The sequence below is a fragment of the Pelodiscus sinensis genome, chromosome 12 (genome assembly GCF_052426305.1).
Source record: "Pelodiscus sinensis isolate ZL-2025 chromosome 12, ASM5242630v1, whole genome shotgun sequence".
Classification (NCBI taxonomy): Eukaryota; Metazoa; Chordata; order Testudines; family Trionychidae; genus Pelodiscus; species Pelodiscus sinensis.
The window spans coordinates 3,510,865-3,530,473 of record NC_143063.1 but is presented as its reverse complement, the minus strand read 5'-3'; the positions used below and the strand labels follow the sequence as shown (position 1 = coordinate 3,530,473).

At 50.8% G+C, this 19,609-nt stretch overlaps 2 protein-coding genes across 16 annotated transcripts in view; one reads left to right on the top strand and one right to left on the bottom strand.

The window, feature by feature from the left end:
* SETD6 (SET domain containing 6, protein lysine methyltransferase) lies at positions 1-12,561 on the top strand. Of its 2 annotated transcripts, none has more exons than XM_075940512.2 (9): positions 1-150; positions 5,131-5,217; positions 5,644-5,788; positions 6,295-6,436; positions 6,818-7,012; positions 7,258-7,381; positions 8,597-8,777; positions 10,373-10,515; positions 12,048-12,561. In XM_075940512.2, exons 1-9 carry the CDS (start codon positions 124-126, stop codon positions 12,357-12,359), a joined length of 1,356 nt encoding a protein of 451 aa, XP_075796627.2. In that variant the 5' UTR covers positions 1-123; the 3' UTR covers positions 12,360-12,561. The 2 variants fall into 2 exon arrangements, with proteins under 2 accessions (XP_075796627.2, XP_075796625.2); XM_075940510.2 differs by lacking the exon at positions 1-150 and adding an exon at positions 2,757-4,713.
* A 2,319-nt stretch (positions 12,562-14,880) lies between these two features.
* Positions 14,881-19,609, bottom strand: part of CNOT1 (CCR4-NOT transcription complex subunit 1) — a 96,669-nt gene continuing 91,940 nt past the window's right edge. For all 14 annotated transcript variants that reach the window (XM_075940495.2, XM_075940506.2, XM_075940497.2 and 11 more), the window contains 5 exons: positions 19,260-19,409; positions 18,227-18,407; positions 17,163-17,295; positions 16,790-16,924; positions 14,881-15,911 (listed from right to left, as the gene is read on the bottom strand). In XM_075940495.2, coding sequence (XP_075796610.1) covers positions 15,833-15,911; positions 16,790-16,924; positions 17,163-17,295; positions 18,227-18,407; positions 19,260-19,409 — 678 coding nt within the window. In that variant the 3' untranslated portion in view covers positions 14,881-15,832. The remainder of the gene's footprint in view (positions 15,912-16,789; positions 16,925-17,162; positions 17,296-18,226; positions 18,408-19,259; positions 19,410-19,609) is intronic.

The window sequence follows — 19,609 nt, the reverse complement described above, 5'->3', positions numbered from 1 at the left end:
CGAGTTTGGCCCATCTCGGCCGCCGTACGCCTCAAGGGGCGTGGCCTGCCCCACCCCGGAAGACGGGCCCGGGTGCTGGGGAACCACGTGGAAAGCGGCTCCGCCCCGCCCCCGAGGCCGGTCATGGCGAGCGCGGCGAAGAGGCCCAAGGTAGCGGCCGCGGGCTCCGGCTACAGGAAAAGCCCCGGGGGGGGCCCAGGGTCCAGCCCCGCCCCCCCCGAACCGGGCTCCACTCGGGCCGGGCCAAAGGCGCGTGTCCCCCCCCCCCCCCGCCTGAGGAAGAACCGCGATGTCCGGGGCTGGGGGGAGGGGGCGAGACGGGAGCAACAGGCCCCGTACGCCGGGGGGGGGGTGCAAAAGCCATTTCCCCCCCCATGGCCCCCCGTAAACCCGCTGCAGCCCGGCCGGCCGGGGGGAGGCAGGAGCAGCGCGCTGCCCGAGGGGGGAGGCGGGGGCTCATTGCCCCGCCTACTGGGGGGGACAGTCACAGCCCTGGGGTCCGCGTTTGCAAACCCCCCCCCCCAGAAATTCCTGCGTGCGGGCCTGGAGCGGACTCCGCTGCAGCCAGTTTGAGGAGGCCTGTGGGGCGGGGCGTGTTTTCGTGTGATCGAGAGAAAATCCCATCAGGTCCCCCCCCCCCCCCCGAGCTGAATGCATCTCCCTCAGAAACGTGCGAGACCTCGGGCCGGCGGCCGCCTCCCTGAAATCTTTATATCCAAGCTGGGAGCACCAGGCAGCCCCTCCCTCCGCTTCTTGACTTAAAATGCATTTAAGAATTTCTTAAAGCCTGAATGCAAGATCTTAGGGAAAAGGGGGAAGCGGTGAGGGGGCCAAGTTTGCAGTTGCTATTCAGTGACTCAGGATCCTTAAGTGCAAGGCAAACAATGAAGAGTTACAAAGGACTCTCCGAGAAGCCTGAGGGGGGCTGGAAGAGATCACTGACTCCTGCCCAAAGCAGGATCAACCCCAACTCAATCGTCCCAGCCAGGGCTTTGTCCAGCCCGGACTTAAAAATACCTTCCTGGAGACCCCATTCCCGTGTTTCACCACCCTCCTAGGGAAATAGTTTTTCCTCACATAATCCCCACTATACTTACAAAGATGGGGGCTGAATTAACTGCTACCAACACAGAGAGAAATGTTGCCATCAGTGTGGATAGATCTCTGAAAATATCCACCGAAAATATGTCATTATAGAAATCCGTGGTCTGACCACACCTTGAACGGTGTGTGCAGATCTGGTCACCCCAGCTCAGAAAAGGGGTAGAACTGGAGGGGAGAAGGGGCGAAAGGATAGCTACGGAGATCACATCTACACTGCAGCGCTATTTCAGGATACTTCCGGTATCCCAAAATAGCCATTCCGCATCTTTGAAACGTGCCCGTTATTTTGAAACATAACAGGTTCGCTATTCTGATGTCCCTGTCGCCCTCGTTCCACAAGGATAAAGGATGTTTTGGAATAGCGCTTTGTTTCAAAATTTGGTGCTGCGTAATTTCAAAATTAACTCAAAATACGCTGCACAACTTGAGCAGCTTATTTCGAGCTAAGGGAGCAGTGTAGACACGCCCCTGCTGACACAAACAGGCAGTGGGTTGAAAACAAAGGAAGAGAAGTACGCCTTGAACGTGGTGCTGTGGAGGCCAAAAGTATAACAGTTCAAAAACGCATTAGGTAAGTTCCTGGTGGATGTTAGCCAAGATGGTCAGGAATGGGACCCCATGCTCTGGTGGCCCAAAGCCCCTGACTGACAGAAGCTGGGACTGGCTGAGAGGGGAAGGATTGCTTAATAGTTGCCCTGTTGTGTTCACTCCCTTTGGGGCACCCAGCATTGGCCACGGTCAACAGACAGGACCCTGGCTAGATGGGCCCTGTGGTCTGACCTGGCCTGGCAGCTCTTTGGAAGATTAAAATGCAAGACCAGCCGCACCTTGCTACAATAGTAACAATGCTGTAGAATGAATGAGTGAGAAAAACACATGAACAAAGCAACTTCCCACTGGAGGGAGCGATTACTGAATTTAGATTGAATAGTTTCAGGGGGGTAGCTGAGTTAGTCTGTTAGGCTATGTCTGCACTGCAAGATCTTCTGGCAAAAAATATGCTAACAAATTTGCATGAGTCACAATCTCATTAGAATATTTTCTGCTGTTTCTTTTTGCACAAAATGTTTGGAATGTTTATATGGAAGGGTCCAGCTTGCTCAGGAAGGACAGACAGGGAAAAAAGGGAGGAGGTGTTGCCTTGTATATTAAAAATGAACACACTTGGGCTACGTCTACACTGGCCCCTCTTCCGTAAGGGGCATGTAAATTTCAAGAGTCGTCGTAGGGAAATCCGCGGGGGATTTAAATATCCCCCGCGGCATTTAAATAAAAATGTCCGCCGCTTTTTTCCGGCTTTTAAAAAAGCCGGAAGAGCGTCTAGACTGGCCCCGATCCTCCGGAAAAAGTGCCCTTTTCCGGAGGCTCTTATTCTTACTTTGAAGTAAGAATAAGAGCCTCCGGAAAAGGGCACTTTTTCCGGAGGATCGGGGCCAGTCTAGACGCTCTTTTCCGGCTTTTTTAAAAGCCGGAAAAAAGCGGCGGACATTTTTATTTAAATGCCGCGGGGGATATTTAAATCCCCCGCGGATTTCCCTACGACGACTCTTGAAATTTACATGCCCCTTACGGAAGAGGGGCCAGTGTAGACGTAGCCTTGGTGTGAGGTAGAGATGGACATAGGAGACGGAAGTGTTGAGAGTCTCTGGGTTAGGCTAAAAGAGGTTAAAAACAAGGGTGATGTCATGCTAGGAGTCTACTACAGGCCACCTACCCAGGTGGAAGAAGTGGATGAGGCTTTTTTTAAACAACTAACAAAATCATCCAAAGCCCAAGATTTGGTGGTGATGGGGGACTTCAACTATCCAGATATATGCTGGGAAAATAACACAGCGGGGCACAGACTATCCAATAAGTTCTTGGACTGCATCGGAGACAACTTTGTATTTCAGAAGGATGAAAAAGCTACCGGGGGGAAGCTGTTCTAGATTTGATCCTAACCAATAGGGAGGAGCTGGTTGAGAATTTGAAAGTGGAAGGCAGCTTGGGTGAAAGTGATCATGAAATCCTAGAGTTCACAATTCTAAGGAAGGGTAGAAGGGAGAACAGCAAAAGAGAGACAATGGATTTCAGGAAGGTGGATTTTGGTAAGACAGAGGAAAACCAACTGAGGAGAGTTGGCAGTGTTTCAAAGGGACATTGTTAAGGGCCCAAAAGCAAGCTATTCCGCTGCGACGGAAAGATAGAAAATATGGCAAAAGACCAGCTTGGCTTAACCAGGAGATCTTGCATGATCTAAAAATAAAAAAGGAGTCCTATAAAAAATGGAAAGTAGGACAAATTACAAAGAATGAATAGAGGCAAACAAGACAGGAATTCAGGGCAAGATTAGAAAGGCAAAGACACAAAATGAGCTCAAGCTAGCTATGGGAATAAAGGGAAACAAGAAGACTTTTTATAAATACATTAGAAGCAAGAGGAAGACCAAGGAGAGGGTAGGCCCACTGGTCAGTGAGGAGGGAGAAGCAGTAACAGGAAACTTGGAAATGGCAGAGATGCTTAATGACTTCTTTGTTTTGGTCTTCACCGAGAAGTCTGAAGGAATGCCTAGCATAGTGAGAGGGGGGTAGGTTTAGAAGATAAAATAAAAAGGAACAAGTTAAAAATCACCTAGAAAAGTTAGATGTCTGCAAGTCACCAGGGCCTGATGAAATGCATCCTGGAATACTCAAGGAGCTGATAGAGGAGGTATCTGAGCCTCTAGCGATCATCTTTGGAAAATCATGGGAGACAGGAGAGATTCCAGAAGACTGGAAAAGGGCAAATCTAGTGCCCATCTATAAAAAGGGAAATAAGAACAACCCAGGAAACTGCAGACCAGTTAGTTTAACTTCTGTGCCAGGGCAGATAATGGAGCAAGTAATTAAGGAATCATCTGTAAACACTTGGAAGGTGGCAAGGTGATAGGGAACAGCCAGCATGGATTTGTAAAGAATAAATCATGTCACACCAATCTGACAGCTTTCTTTGATAGGATAACGAGTCTTGTGGATAAGGGAGAAGCGGCAGGACCAAATACTGGCTAGACCATCCCTGATAGACATTTATCTAACCTGCTCTTAAATATCTCCAGAGATGGGGATTCCACAACCTCCCTGGGCAATTTATTCCAGTGTTTGACCACCCTGACAGGGAGGAACTTTTTCCTAATGTCCAACCTAAACCTCTCTTGCTGCAGTTTAAGCCCATTGCTGCTTGTCCTGTCCTCAGAGGCCGAGATGAACAAGTTCTCTCCCTCCTCCTTATGACACCCTTTTAGATACCTGAAAACTGCTCTCATGTCCCCCCTCAATCTTCTCTTTTCCAAACTAAACAAACCCAATTCTTTCAGCCTTCCCTCCTAGCTCCTGTTCTCTAGACCTTTAATCTTGTTGAATCTAAGAGCAATAACAACTCGTCTTCTGCCTGCGCATGTGCAGTGCAGCAGAAGCCCTACCCCAGGAAGTGACTAAACCCATTTTAAATGTGTCCGAGATCTTTTCCCTTCCGGCTCACATCTGGTCACAGCAAAGAGGTTCCTGTCCTTCTCCTCTTCCTTCGCTGCAGGAAGGGCCGATGGTGGGAGAGAGAACCACGACCAGCCTGTCTGCTGCTGCTGATCTTGCATATGTACATATTGCCTTTCATCCCACAGCACTTTTGCCCCTGTAGGAATGCAGCCAGAAAACAACTACTGGGGTGTAGAAGCGCCCAGCAGGAAGTGAAGGAAACAAGGGTATCCCACTGCAGCTAGAGGGATGGCTAATAACACGCTGTCCATAGATTTCAGAGCTGTTTACAGAGCTGGGTGAGCAGCTGGATCACCCTGAGACAGAGAAACTGAGGCACCAGGCAGTGAAATGATTTGCCTGATCCTGGCTTTGCTGGAAACGGTACCCGGGCCTCCTAATGTCTGGCCTGTTGCGTCCACTGCTCCCTAGTGCTTCCGCTGTGTCAACTGGGTCTAACATGCCCAGGCGAGGACTCTTGGGGTCCCGCCCTCCTCTGCCAGGCGATCGAGTGGTTGATCCGTCCTTGTCCCAACAGGTGGTCACAGGGGGCAGCCCCGCTGAGGACGGCGTTTCCGGCTTCCTGGCGTGGTGTAAGAAGGTTGGGCTGGAGCTCAGCCCGAAGGTAGGAGAATTCAGATGATGGGGGTCGGGTCCTTACCCAGATGCCTGGTGCAGTATCTGCAGCCTATTGGGCTGATAGGCCAAGAACCGGCTTTCCAGGGGCAAGGTGATCCCAGGACTTGCAGGGATGAGGGGGGAGGGGTTGGGATGGCCAGCCAGGAAGCAGCGAGGCTGAGTGGTGATTTCCAGTCACTTCCCAAGGGGGCAGCCAGCGGTTGGCTATTGGTTTGTTTAAAAAAAAACCCCACCCCAACCGGCTCTTCACACCGGCGGGAAATCCCTGGGCTAAGGCAGGGACATGATTAGGCGCAGATGCCGCTTAGATTTATTCTCCTGACCTCTCGGCTTCGTTTCCCTCGCACGCCCTTCCCCACCGCCCGTCCTGCAGCAGGTTCTCACGGGGGTCCTCTCGGCGCCTCGCCCACAGGTCTACGTGAGCAGAGAGGGCACGGTGTCAGACTACGGCCTGCTGGCCGGCGAGGACCTGCAAATCGGAGAGGTCCTCTTCAGCGTTCCCAGAGCTGCGCTCCTGTCCCAGCACACCACCTCCATTCGGTCCCTCCTGGAGACAGGTACGGGAGCCAGGCCCACGGCAGAGTGCTGAGCCCGCTGGGCGGCTTCGATTGGCAGCCACCTCGCCGAGATGGGTGGAACCAAGTTCTTGAGAGCTGGGAGTGTTGCTAAGCTGGTTACTTTTTGATTGTCCCGATTTCTCCGGGGGGCCTCAGCTGCTCTGTCGCCACGTTAGCCCCGTTGTTTCAGCCGAGGCAGCGAAAGCAAAGCGATGGCCGTGCCGGTTGTGGGTGGGCCGGGGATTCTTGCATGGGAGTCGGAGGATTTCGGGAGCAGCGAAGGGGACTTAGTGGTCACCGGGCTCTCGTCTGCGCCAGGCAGCCTGGGGGAACCAGAGTGGCTAGTCTGAATCCCTCCTTCAACTCCCCCATCTGCCAGGGAGCCGGGGACTGCTGGGACTTGGGCTCTCAAAAGCCCAGGGCTCTGGCCCCCCGCTGCAGGAGTAACAGGCCCCGGGCGCCCAGCGTGTTCCTCTCGCCTCACCCCTGCGTGTTTGGCTCCCTAGACGAAGCATCTCTGGAGAGCCAGTCTGGCTGGGTGCCGCTCCTCCTGGCTTTGCTGCACGAATACACGGCCAGCGACTCCCAGTGGCGCCCCTACTTTGCGCTCTGGCCTGACTTCAGCAGCATGGACCACCCCATGTTCTGGTAGGGTTCCTCCCCGCGCAAGCAGCCGGGACTCCGTCCTTGGCCCCCGGGAGTCGGGGTGAGCTTGGGGATACAGCGCTGGTCTGGCCTTGGTTCTCTTCCGGGCTAGGTGCCTCCTGCCCTCCCCAGATCAGCCGCCCTGGGGCTAGGCACGTCTGGACGTAGCTTGGTCCGGGGGATACGGTGGCAGCTCGGGGCTGCCTGTTACATGCCAGGCGGGGTCGTTGGTGTGGGGCCCGGGCTGGCCCCATGCAGACGGCAGTGGTGGGGAGGCCACAGAGGAGGAAGAGACTTGGCTCCAGAGTGATTCTTAATTCACTCCCTCCCTGTGTGGGGTGGGGAGCTAATGGGACAGCTGCTGCCCTGCCTGCCCCCATGCAGGCCAGAAGCCGAGCGGGTGAGGCTCCTCCAAGGCACTGGCGTCCTCGAAGCGGTGGACAAAGACCTGGCCAGCATCCAGCGGGAGTACACCTCCATCATCCTGCCCTTCATGGAGTCCCACCTGGACGTCTTCGACCCCCAGCGGCACACGCTGGAGCTCTACCGGCGGCTGGTGGCCTTTGTCATGGCCTACAGGTGAGGTGGGCAGGGCAGGGCCACCGCAGACGGCTGGGGCCAGAGGGGCTGAAACAAACCTGCCCCTGGTGAGCACGAGGAAGCTCCTGGGGGTGTCACACGAGTCTCTCACCAGGCTTCTCCTGGCAGGAGATGGCTCTGCCGCTGCCGCAGCCCGGGCATGCTCTGTGCCCTCCAGTGTAGCCGGCCAGCCCCGCGTGGGCAAGGCTGGGACTCTGCTTGCTCTCACCTCCCGTCCCCAATAGCTTCCAGGAGCCACTGGATGAGGAGGACGAGGATGAGAAGGAGCCCAACCCTCCCATGATGGTGCCCATGGCTGACATTTTGAATCACGTGGCCAATCACAACGCCAACCTGGAATATTCCCTGGTGAGCAGGCGGGAGTCGCGCAGGTGGAGAGCACGCGTATCCCTGGCATTGCCCTTAGGGGTGTTACAATGCATGGAAGTAGGCGGGTGATGGATGAACATTTCAGTGGTGACATGCAGAGGGCAGCCGGCAGCTCCCCGGGAGCTGGCTTAAAATGTACCAGGAGCCTGCGTCGCTGTGAACGTTAACCGTTTACAGGGTTACGCTTTCACGACCTTATTGGCCATGGCTCGTTACGCCTCTTCCCCCCACTCAGCCAGGTGGTTCTACCTGATCGCCCGGTGGCCTCCCTTTCGATGGGAGCCCAGCCCTGGCTCAGTGCTGGGACTCAGAGTCCACAGCCTGATACATCTAGTCTGCAGTCCTGCCTTCCAGACCCGTAGCCCCTCGCCGCGTTACCCAGTGCTGAAGTCGCGGGTCTGTCTTGCTTGGCTACGTTAGCTCCAGGGCCCCAGTGCAGTGATCAGATCTGCCCAGCTGACTGCAGTGGGGTGCTGCATGGGCCACAGGGCATGCCTTTGCCAATCTGATGGCAGGGATTGGTACCGCCCCGTTGGGAGATGTTACCGTGGTGGCAGGGAGGTGGCTTTTGGCTAGAGGGCATGCCAAGGCCTTGGCAGGCTGCCAGCCCAAGCACTAGAAGGCACGGCTTCCTGTCCCTACCCAACAGTGGCTTGATTGGCCCTTTTTGAGGGCTGAGGTAGAAGCAGCCAGGCCGTAGCTGTGCAAACTCCCCCCCCCCCCCCCCACCCCCCGGGCAACTGGGGACAGAGCTTTGTGGTCATGTGGGCCACCAAGCTTCTTTCTTGTGCCAGGAGCACGGAGGGGCCAAGTGTCACTTGCCTCGGCTCAGCCTGTTGCACCAGGTGTTAGAGCAGAGAGAGAGAGAAACCCTCCTGTCTTTGCCAGGCAATAGGGGTAGCCAGTACACAGGCTGTCCCGGTGGAAGGAGGGATAAGGGAAGGCCTGAAGCTAAGGTGGTGGGGTGGGTTTTGGCGTGGCCTAGGGGATAGCGTGCTGGGCAGGGTGGCAGGTTCAAGTCCTGGCCACTCGGGAGAGGCGGGATAAGGGCTGGCCCCGCTTCCCTGCAGACCTGACAGGGAGATGCAGCCATGTTGGCCCCATAACGAGACCCACGACGCTGCCCCCACCTCTTCCATCGAGTCCCACGACGCTGCCCCCACCTCCCTGCCTGTTCCACCCCTCTGCCTACAGGAGTGTCTGAAAATGGTCACCACGCAGCCCGTCCGCAAAGGCCAAGAGATCTTCAACACGTACGGCCAGATGGCCAACTGGCAGCTCATGCACATGTACGGCTTTGCCGAGCCGTATCCTGGCAACACGGACGACACTGCCGACATCCAGATGGTGACGGTGCGCACGGCTGCACTGCAGGGTGAGTGGCCTGGAGCACGGGGAGACCCCACGACTGTGGCCGGATCAGCAGCCCTTTAAATGGCTTCGTGCTCCCAGCAGAGAACGGCCAGACTGGGTCAGACCAACAGTCCCTCCAGCCCAGTGTCCTGTCTGCCCACAGTGGCCAATGCCAGGTGCCCCAGAGGGAGGGAACACAACAGGTATTCCTCATGTGATCCCTCCTGTCACCCATTTCCAGACAGAGGCCAGGGACCCCATTCCTACCCTTCCTGGCTAACAGCTATTGATGGTCCTAACCTCCATGAATCTATTCAGCTCTTCTTTAAAGTCTTAGCCTTGACCACATCCTCTGGCGAGGAGTTCCACAGGTTGAAGGTGCACTGAGTGAAGAAAAACTTGCTTTTGTTTGTTTTAAGACTCATCGACTTTAAGGTCAGAAGGGACCATTTTGATCATCTAGTCTGACCCCCTGCACAACGCAGGCCACAGAATCTCACCCACCCACTGCTAGAATAATCCTCTCACCTATATCTCAGATATTGAAGTCCTTGAAATGATGGTTCAAAGACCCCAAGATGCAGAGAATCCTCCAGCTGTGATCTGTGCCCCATGCTACAGAGGAAGGCGAAAAACCTCCAGGGCCTCTGCCAATCTACCCTGGAGGAAAATTCCTTCCCCACCCCAAGTATGGCGATCGGCTGAACCCTGAGCATGTGGGCGAGACTCACCAGCCAGACACCCAGAAAAAAGTTCTTTATAGCAACTCCTATCTTCCCACCATTGGCCTATTTACCACTGAAAGTGAAAGGTCAATTAATTGCCAAGATCATGTTACCTCATCAAACCATCCCCTTCACAAACCCATCTAGTTGAATCTTGAAGCCAGATAGGTCTTTTGCCCCCGCTACTTCCCTTGGAAGGTTGTTCCAGAACCTCACTCCTCTGATGGCTAGAAACCTTCGCCTAATTTCGAGTCTAAACTTCCTACTAGCCAGCTTATATCCATTTGTTCTTGTGTCCACATTGGTATTGAGCTGAAGTAATTCCTCCCCCTCCCTGGCATTTATCCCTCTAATATATTTAAAGAGAGCAATTATATCCCCCCTCAGCCTTCTTTTGGTTAAGGTAAACAAGCCAAGCTCCTTGAGTCTCCTTTCATAAAACTGTTGCTTATTCATTTCATTTGGTGACCCCTAGTTCTTATATTGTGGGAATAAGTAAAGAACTTTTCCTTATTCACCTTTTCCGCACCGGTCATGATTTTATAGACCTCTATCAAGTCCCTTACTCCAGGGAGGTGCCCTTTTAAATTTTGCTCCCCAAATGAATGGAAGGTGAGCAGCAGCCTTGCTTCCAGGCCGTTCTTAGCTGGTTCCTTGAGCCTGGCCACCGGCCATCTTCATGGAAGGTCATGGCGACAAATTTCACAAGTGCTTCTTGCCTCTATGTTTTAAGCGAGTGCCACGAAGTGTTGAGCACAGTCCGGCCTCTCCGGCAGTGCAGGCGACGGTACGGAATCACTAGTGGCTGTTGAAGTACTGGCCCGTGTTTAGATGGTCTCCTATCCTGTCTAGTGTGTGTGGCTGACTTGTCTCCCCGGTGGTCCTCCAACAGGCGCTGTCACTGAAGCTGAGCGCCAGCTAGTCTCTGAGCAGTGGGAGTTCCTCTGCCAGCTGGAGATGGTGGGGGAAGAAGGCGCTTTTGTGATTGGCTGGGAGGAGGTGTTGACGGAGGAAGAGCTGTCCATGACGTTGAAGGTGAGCAGTGCTCTGGCGGATGCAATTCCATCGCTAGGTGACAACACTGGGACATCTGCAGTGAGGTGCTGGAATCTCCACCCCTAGAGATTTAAGTCTCCGCTTGACAGAGCCCTGGCTGGTTTGATTGAGTGCGGATTGGTCCTGCCTAGAGCAGGGGGCTGGACTTGATGCCTCATGAGGTCTCTTCCAGCTCTTTGATTCTGTGATCCTACCTTGTGGGAGTCTTCTCCAAAGGCTCAGACGACTGCTGCTGTTGTACCTTCAATACGGGATTGGTTACAGGTAGAACCTGCCTAAAGGGGAGCTAACCTGATTTGTCAAATGGCCTATGGTGGACATGGAGCTGCTCTCGGATAGTTGGTGAATACTGTATGTTGACCTGTTAAGAGGGATTTTTACGGTAGGATTAGAGGGGATGGAGGAATTTTGCCTCCACGTGATTACAGCTTTACTCAGAGCTGGGAAGGCTAAGTGTGAAGATGGAATCCAAGGTTGTAGTCTAGTGTGTTTGCGCTCCTTTCCGGGTGGAAGGAGTTTGGTGTGCTTCCTAGAGGCCTTGAATCCTTGCGCTGACACACAGGGGGGATGTCTGGTTATGGCCATGTTGTATTTCAATGTCCATTTTGAAGCAGGGACTTGGAATGTGGTGAAGAAACTTCCCAGGAAGTTAAGAGAACAGTCAGGGGCTATGGGTAGTCTGTGCTTGTGATGGCCGTCATGAAGCTGGCAAAGTATCTGATGTCCTGCCGAAAGGCCCCATGCAGTAGCAGCGCTGAAAAACCTGGAATTGGACCCACAGAATCTTAAATGTAGAGCTGTATTATTTGCCTACTTTAGGCTTTTACTGTACATTTGATTAACTTAATCTCTTCTCTGGAATCAGCAGGGCTGGAAATCTTAAGATGAAAACAGACTCTCAGCCACTAATAGCAGGGGCTTTAAGAAACTCACCAGCAGCCTTTCCTAGTTTTATTGCACGACTGTCATTGTCCTAAGTCCTGAAGCCCACATCCTGCACTGAAGAGCATGTGCTCAGCCGGGATAGCAAAGCTGCCAGCTGGCACATTTGGTGGATGGTTATTCACTACCTCCTGCATAATGACTTACGGTGCATCTCCCTGGGCCTCCTGAGGGGTTGATTTGCTAGCTTCAGTGGAGATTCCCCCTCCCCTCCCAACCTAAGGATGTGATGGGCTAGTCCACTAGGCGCTCCCACCCTCCCTGTGCTGCCTCTATCAGAAAGAGGGGGGAGAGGAGGGAGTACTTCAAAGCAGCAGCATCCTGTGAACTCCCCTGCTGACCCTGGGCTCTGTGTGGTGCTCCTGCTTTGAATCCTCATGCATCTGCCTTTGAAGTGTAGCCCTAGGGCTGATGCTACACTACAGAGACAGAGGTGCCCTATTGATTAGTCAGTTACTTGCCCTTTAACCTCTCTACCCTGAACTAGTGTTCAGTAGCTGAAAACTGGGCCCTAGACTCTGTCCCTTCTTTCCATGTCACTGCCTGAATGGGGGTGTGGTTGGTTGCAGGTGCTGTGCATGGCTGCCGAGGAGTTCCAGGAGTTCAAGGAGCATGAGGGCTGGGAAGAAGACACAGAGGATGAAGAGAGCTTTACTTTGTCCAACGAAACGATACCCAGACTCAAAGCCTCCTGGAAGAAGCTTCTCCGTGACAGCGCGTTGCTGACGCTGGAGTCTTACAGCTCAGATCTGAAAGCAGAGCAGGACTTGCTCAATAACAAAGTGGCTTATGGGAAATTGAGCCACAGGGAACAAGCAGCCCTGCAAGTGCGCTATGGGCAGAAGAGGATCTTGCACCAGTTGCTGGAGCTGGCGAGCTAGCAGAGGCTGACCTGGGCTGGTGAGAGCAGGGATTGCAGCCTTTGTACAAAGCGCACACGCTCTGGCTCCTGCTCTCAGGACGGATGGAGAGGCTGCTTGTACTGAGGAAGAACAGAGTTGATGTGGACCCAATAATTCCTAGTTCTGTACTGGCCTTTCCAGCTACCTCTTGACTTTTCCATAAATGACACTCCTGGCTTAATAGGGAGGAGAGAGTCTGTTCATTAAACCTCAGCCTTCAGTGTTCAAGAACCAGCAATGCCTGAGTGTTAAGGAAGCACATCCAGTCTAGTCAAGCTAACTCAGATCAAGGAATGCCTGTAGTGGCAGCAGTGACTACCCATCAGGCATGGTGTCATAGAATGAGGGGGCTGTTACAAGGTATGAAACTCAGTGCCTATGCCTTTAAGGGGTTCTTGACTATTAAAGGCATCAAATACCTGCCCCAAGCAGCTGAGTGGGTAGGTGCAATGGTAAAGGTCAGTGCTACCACTAATGTGTAAGGCTGCTTTTTTCAGCCTAAAGCCAGTGGAATCTCTCTCAGTCCCAGGTACGCTATAGACAGCCCAGTGCCTCCCCCTTGGACTTAGCTCTGTCTCATGGGTTGCTCTTTAAGCAGACAGAGCTATCAGCTAGCATCCTGTCACTCAGGTTTGCAGGTGGTAAAGCCTGAGCAGATGCAAACAGAGCTTGGCTTTTACTGCTGATAGATGCTGTGCTCCTTTTGTAGCCAGTACCAGGCTGGATTGCTTTGGGGAGGCTAGATGGCTAAGCTGGCAATGTTGCTTGCTCAGCTGCCTTCCCTGTTAAGACTCTGCAGTGGCAGCTAAATGATTTAGGCCATGTGTTAGAAGGGATGGTCGTCATTGGGAGCCTACAATTCTACAGCCTGTTCTTAGGTGCAAGCACCACTTCAGGAACTCAACATAGGCCACATCTTTGAATGATGACACTGGTGCTGAGCTTTGTTAAGGAAGTTTTTAGTTTAAAAGGGCTCGGAGTTTAGTGAAATGGTTTTTTTGGGGGCCTGGTCTTTGCAGACCCCATTATACCCTTCATGAAAGCAAAGGAATTTGTACATGTCTTCTGTTCCAGGGCTGCAGGGAGTAGGGGCTTTCTCCTTGCTAAAATAAAGGTAGGACAGTTTGCACAGATAAGAGATTTGTGACATGTGAAAGCACAGATAAGGAAGTCTTATGACATCTGCCATTGACTGTTCTTTTAAATGGGGGTTTCTGGTTAGTACCTGTCCAGTTGACAGCAGGGTCCTTTATTTCCCCTTATTCATCACTGCCACAGAAGCCTCTTTCAAGTCAGCATGGTGTTGTAGCAGTTTTGGGACTGAGCTCTGCCTTCCCCTTGAGACCTGAAATTGGCACTTCCTATCTGGGAAGGGGGCAGGTGTAAGTCCTGGGGGCAGTGCTAAGGCTCCAGGCATGGGCCTGCATCTTTCTCCCAGCTAGAATTAGCTACATGGCAGGACTTCAATTCTTATGCCCACTAAAGGAAAGAGCCTTTGACTAGCACCCTCCAACTCTACTGCAACCAAGTGTTCCCTCTAATCTTTTCCATCCATGTGTGGAATATTTTTTGTGCCCCAAGGCAGCATGTGCACCACCCATCAAAACACAAACCTGGCCGTGGCCTTCTCCCTCATGCTGGTTTGCAGGAACAGGCTCCACCTTATGAGGCACTGATCAAGAGGAAACCAGACAGGCCCAAGTGTCTCTAGCTAGGCAGCTGCTATTCAGTTCTGACAGGGGCTGCTAAGCTGAACTGCATAGCAGCACAAACTGCACCAAGACAAGCAGTTGATGTTGGATAGTGCAGACTGAGCTAGCTGGGAACCCAGGGTTTTTAGTGGTGGCAGTTACCAATAACCAGGGCTACTAGAAATCCATTTAACATGGAAAAATACAGAATGGGCCAGGATTCTGCTGTCATGTGTCACTTCAACCACAAAACTAGGCTCCCTGCTAATAACTAACAAGGCCTCTGAGCACCAGCAGCTGGAGGTCAGTGTACATGTGGCCTACCTGCCAGAACAATAAAACTGCCTCTGAAGTACTATGCTGATGAAAAGCACAATACTGTTCAGAAGGATACAGTAACAGTGAGCCGGAGCAGCCCCATCTGTGGTGGTCAGGGCAGCTGAAGCCACACCACCATCCCCTCCCTTTGTAAAAGGACCATTGCTGGCTGTCAGGGAATGGGGGGAAGTGCATAGTTCGCTCCATTCCTCACTCTGGCTGGGGAGTACAAATGAATCAGGACCTGCCTCAGCCATGCAACATGCACCTCTCCCCTGGCTGTGCCCTCTGGAGCTGCAGCAGCCATGGAGAGGCACTTCTCATCTGGCCCAAACTGCTGCAGCAAACCAGCCTGCATCCTGAACCCCACCCCCGAGCAATGACTTAATCTCATAGGTCTAGTGTATGCCTCGAAATGCATTCTAGCAATGACCGTCCCTTGGAAAACTCCGAGTCTGCTGGCCCGGCAGAGAAGAGGCAGAGCGACAGGCTGCATGGCATGACTTTAATGTGTAACTACAGTATGCATACATACAAGAAGTGGGAGAACTAAAGCCCAAGAACTAGAAAGGCTACAAAATACAACACATGGACCAATACATTTACAAAACATTCAAAATCCTTACAAAATGGGCTGTATTGGTCCTTTTGTTCTTTTTACAAACTTATGCTGTGTGGCCACAGGGGGACAGTTCTAGATTTAGGTCCCCCCCTTCCAAAATTTACAAGTGTAGGGGGAAAAAAAAAAAGCTAGAGGCCTGGTCTCTGGTTTCTTTATTAAAAACAACTGACCCTCTCCCAAAGGGCCTGAAGTTTTAGCCAACAGAGGATGACTGAGGGCTACCCACTCTCCTCCCCATCAGCAGTTGATTGAGGATGAGTGGGGAGGGGGAGAAACACCACTAGACCTTAATCCCAACCCCTCCCTCCCACATTCCATAGTATTCCCATATCCCAACACATCCACTTTAACCAACTTAGTGATTTAAAGGTCCCCCATCCAAAGAAAAAAAATAAGTTACATAATATTTAAAACTGGCTTTTCAATATTCTTTGGGAGTCCGGGAATGTCAGGACAAGGAGGTCTGCCCTAGACAAGTGCTTGGCATCAGCAGCTGCCCCTTTATTACAAGCTGGACAGGCACCAGTTATCCACCTGCCTTTAACACAATTTGCACAAACCCAAGAAGTCCAGACAAACGGTTCGGTTCCATGTATTTACACTAGTTCGAAATGATATTCACAGCATCTTCTGAATTTTGGCCAAGAGTCAAAATTTTGCATTAAACTTTGGAACATGCCCACACAGACTGTCCCCCCAAGGGTGTGTGTGTGTGTACCCAAACAGGAGCTGGGGGGGTCAGGAGGCGCCTTAAGGATTCTTCTTGTCAGTTTGATGGGAAGGGGACCTCCAGGCTGGCAGGCTTACAAGATGCAGTTCCTCTAACTGGCACCAGTCCCTTCCATCACTTGCTGTGCCTGCTTCTGCCCCATGCAGCACTGTGCGACTGACTGAAACAACCTACATGCAGACAGAAGAGCAGAACATTTAGAGCGCTACGCAGAGTCTCAAAAATCTTCATTTCAGACACCAGCAACACTAGGATGCCTACAAACTGGGACGCAAGCCCTCAACTCAGCTAAGTGCTTTGGACGGACATCAGGGCACTCGGTCCTGTGCACGCAGACGACCAGAAAGATAAGCTGCAATAAGAGAACGTCCAGTTCACATGGCACATTCTTCAGATTAAGAGTGAGGGCTAACCGGCTCAAGAAATAGCGCTGGCTCTGCCACAGCCGGGTCTAGGGATAGAAAATCCAATTTCATGGGCTAACTAGGGGAGGGGGAAAACGGCCTGCTCCAGTCAGAGCAATCCCCTGGCAAAGGGTGAGGCTTACCGGTCACATCCCTTGCCCATTTCCACACAGCAATAGGCACAGAGAATCAGCTGTCTGTTAACATGCTACTCTGAACTAGCAGTCTGGAAGCTACAGCCTAGAATAGAGTCCTTTTTTCAGCGTGACTGATAGAGGAATAAAGAAGGCTGCCCTTCACTCCTGAACACAGTATTTATCCGCTAGCAGATTACATGGGAGCACACCATCATGGGGTTATGTGAACAGGCTGCACAGTCAAGTGGACAGTAAACTCTCCTGAGAGCAGAACAATTTCTACTGCCAACACAAGGACATAGACATACCTCATTGCTTACAAAACGCAATTATTTCACCTGCTTTCTGACCGCATTATAGTAGCCTATTTTATCTAACAGGTCAAGGTCAGCTTAATATGAAATGGAATAATCTCACTAATATTTCCGTTTAATATTTCCGTTATGTGACTGAGTAGACCAAAGCAAGCAGGAGTTTGTAATTAAGCCATACAAAACGTTTACTCACTTCTCGATTTCTGGAGCACAGTGAACAAACTCATGATTCCAGAACTTAAATGCTGGATTTTTTATCAGCTCAATGAAAGTAATTAGGAGACCCCATGGGTGAGGCCTGTTTACAATCAATCGCTCCAGAAGTACCCTGAAATACAAAGAAGAAAACAGGAAAGGCTCAACACTGATCTTCTAGAAGACACTGATACTCACAACTGCAGCACAGTGAAAAGATACTGCTTGCAAGAGCAAGCCTGTGTATCAAATTTCACTAGGTGTTCACATTACACAACTCAACACCTGCCTCCAAGACTAGAAGTCATTTAATTTCAAGCCAAGTGAAAAGTTGAACTATAGAGGTTGTGAATGTAAATATCCCTTCTCACCTAGTGATCTGTTCCTGTATAGCCTCAGTATTGGCCTCTGCAAACAGGTAAAGCATGGTACAACTGAAATAGTGTGTATGGCTGTTTGGGTACCGCAGCTGATTGGCAATTGCATTCAAGAAGAGGTACCGACCTGGAAAGAGAAAATAGGTGTTTAGTGGGAAGTAATTAGCTTCCCCTTAGACAGCACACAGACAAGGAAGCACCTTAGCACTGCGTAAGGATTCAGATGTATGGTTTTACACTATTTAAAGACACTTCGGTTTAAACGCTAAAAAAAGCGAGGGTGCTTCATAACACTGATCCCATCTGGATCTTGTACCAAGGTTTGGGCTTCCTCTTCATAAAATTTGCTTAAAACCAGTGCATCCCCTCAGGTCTGCAGCTATCCCAGAAGCCGAAGAATATTTCCTTTTATTGTGCAGATTCAAAATTCTCAACCAAAACAACATTCCTAGGTCAAATTTACAGTCTATTACATGAATTAATATTCATAAAGTGCTTTGGAAAAGAAGGGCCAAGATGAAGTGTTACATGCCAAGTATTAGCCTGCTTTTCAAACACCTTACTGTTTATAAGCCAAAGCAGCGTACATATAACTCTTGCAATCCTTATTCACTACTACTAATCTTGGGCGGATTCTATGTATTAAACCCTCCCAGGACAGAGACACCCGTTGCAGTGTAGATTACCCTAGAGAACATGACTCTGGTGTCTATCTTGAAGCAAAACTCATTACACTTAAAGGGTCATACTGCATAAAGGGGCAGGAGGGGGACTAGCTGATCCCTGCACCAACTCTTCAGTAATGGAAAGAATCAATGTTTTGCTAAGATGGTGTTCACGCCAAATTTAAAGTTTTACACTTAGTGAATTGCCATTGTGTTTCAAATAAGTTTAGCACGATCTTCTAATGCAGTGTCATGTAACAGAAAATCTCTAGCCTTTAAGTGGCATTTCAGGTTTTCCCACAGTATCTGGAGCCAATCTGCTCTTAACCAAGGTGGTGTCAAGAACCATTTCAGACTAGATGCAAGCTCCTGGCTCAGAGAAGTTCTGCTTACCTTCTGTGTCCAAGTCCACAGCCAAGTTCTGGAAGATGTCCATGTGAGCGGAATGGGTAATCGTGCTCATCGAGGGTGTGCTGCCTTTGTTGTGAATATGTGCAATAGCCTGAGTGCCTACATATAGCACCAGTGCATTAATCAGCTGGATGTTGTAGCGGTTGCCGGGTTCATTTGATACCTAGGTAGGCAAACCACAAGGAAAAGGTGAGCTGTTCAGAGTGCTTGGGGAGTGTGTGAAAGGAATGTATCGGGAGAGGTTTTCAGCACTCAGATCTCTGCTTTTCACAGAAAGTAGTGTCGAATTATAAATCTAAAATCTCAAATTTTGGGTTCCTTATTTCGTAGATAGTGCTTGCTAGCCAATAGCTCCTTCTACACTAAAGAGTGTGACTCACCTGAAACAATTAAGTTACAGCCTAAAGTAAGTCTTCTAGCCAACCTTCTATGGCCTGATTTTCAGCATTTGTGTATACATTTGGAATTGCAGGACACCATGTACCAAATCTGAATCTGAAAAGGGGAATTTCCCTAAGACAGTAATTCAAAAGCAGCTTCTGACTTGAACTTGTTTAGTTTTAGAAACTGATTATGGGTGAATCCAGTAAAGTCTGGTGAGTCTCAAAGATGTGCAGATTAAAAGCACTACGCTTATTTGAGAACTGTTGAAAAGACACCGGCAGCTCCTCAGTGAACTGGTACCAGCGGCTCCCACTGAACACTCTGGTTTGGAGAGTTATTGTCAACTCATGAACTGGCAGCCATTTCAGGAGGAGGAATGTTCTCAAATGCTATGCTGCTTGAGGGTCACTGTAGTTAACTCTCCTGCTGTCAGACACTATACTACACATCTGATTACAGATACTAAAATTACCATCAAGGTTTACATCTGTTGTGCACTGGGAAAACCACTGAGTATCCGATCAGTCGTCTTCCAAACAGCAGTCACATAGTGTCTCAGACCTGTGAGTCACATTCTCTCACTTTCTACATGGTGTTCAGCTCAAACGCTTTCAAGGATGGAGCCACTAACCTGGAGATTGCTGCGCAAGTCAGACAGGAAAGTGACAGGAGAGCGAGTTTTGAGATAGGAATCCAAATCTTTCTTGAACTGAGGTGGCATCACTCCAGTGAAGTTGGTGAGTATCCGTGGTGCAATATTAATCTCACTTAGCATGTCCACCTGCCAAAGCAAACCTTCCATTAGCAAACCTTCAACTAATTCCTGCTGTTTTCAACCAAAAATGATAGTTGCAAGACTGCCTCAGGAAAAGAGTTGCAGTTAGTTATGCAAGCCACGATTGACTCTTCATTTTTATACCAGGAGGTATAAAATGAAATTCAGTTACCCTGGTACACTGCTGGAGCACTATCTTTGCATCA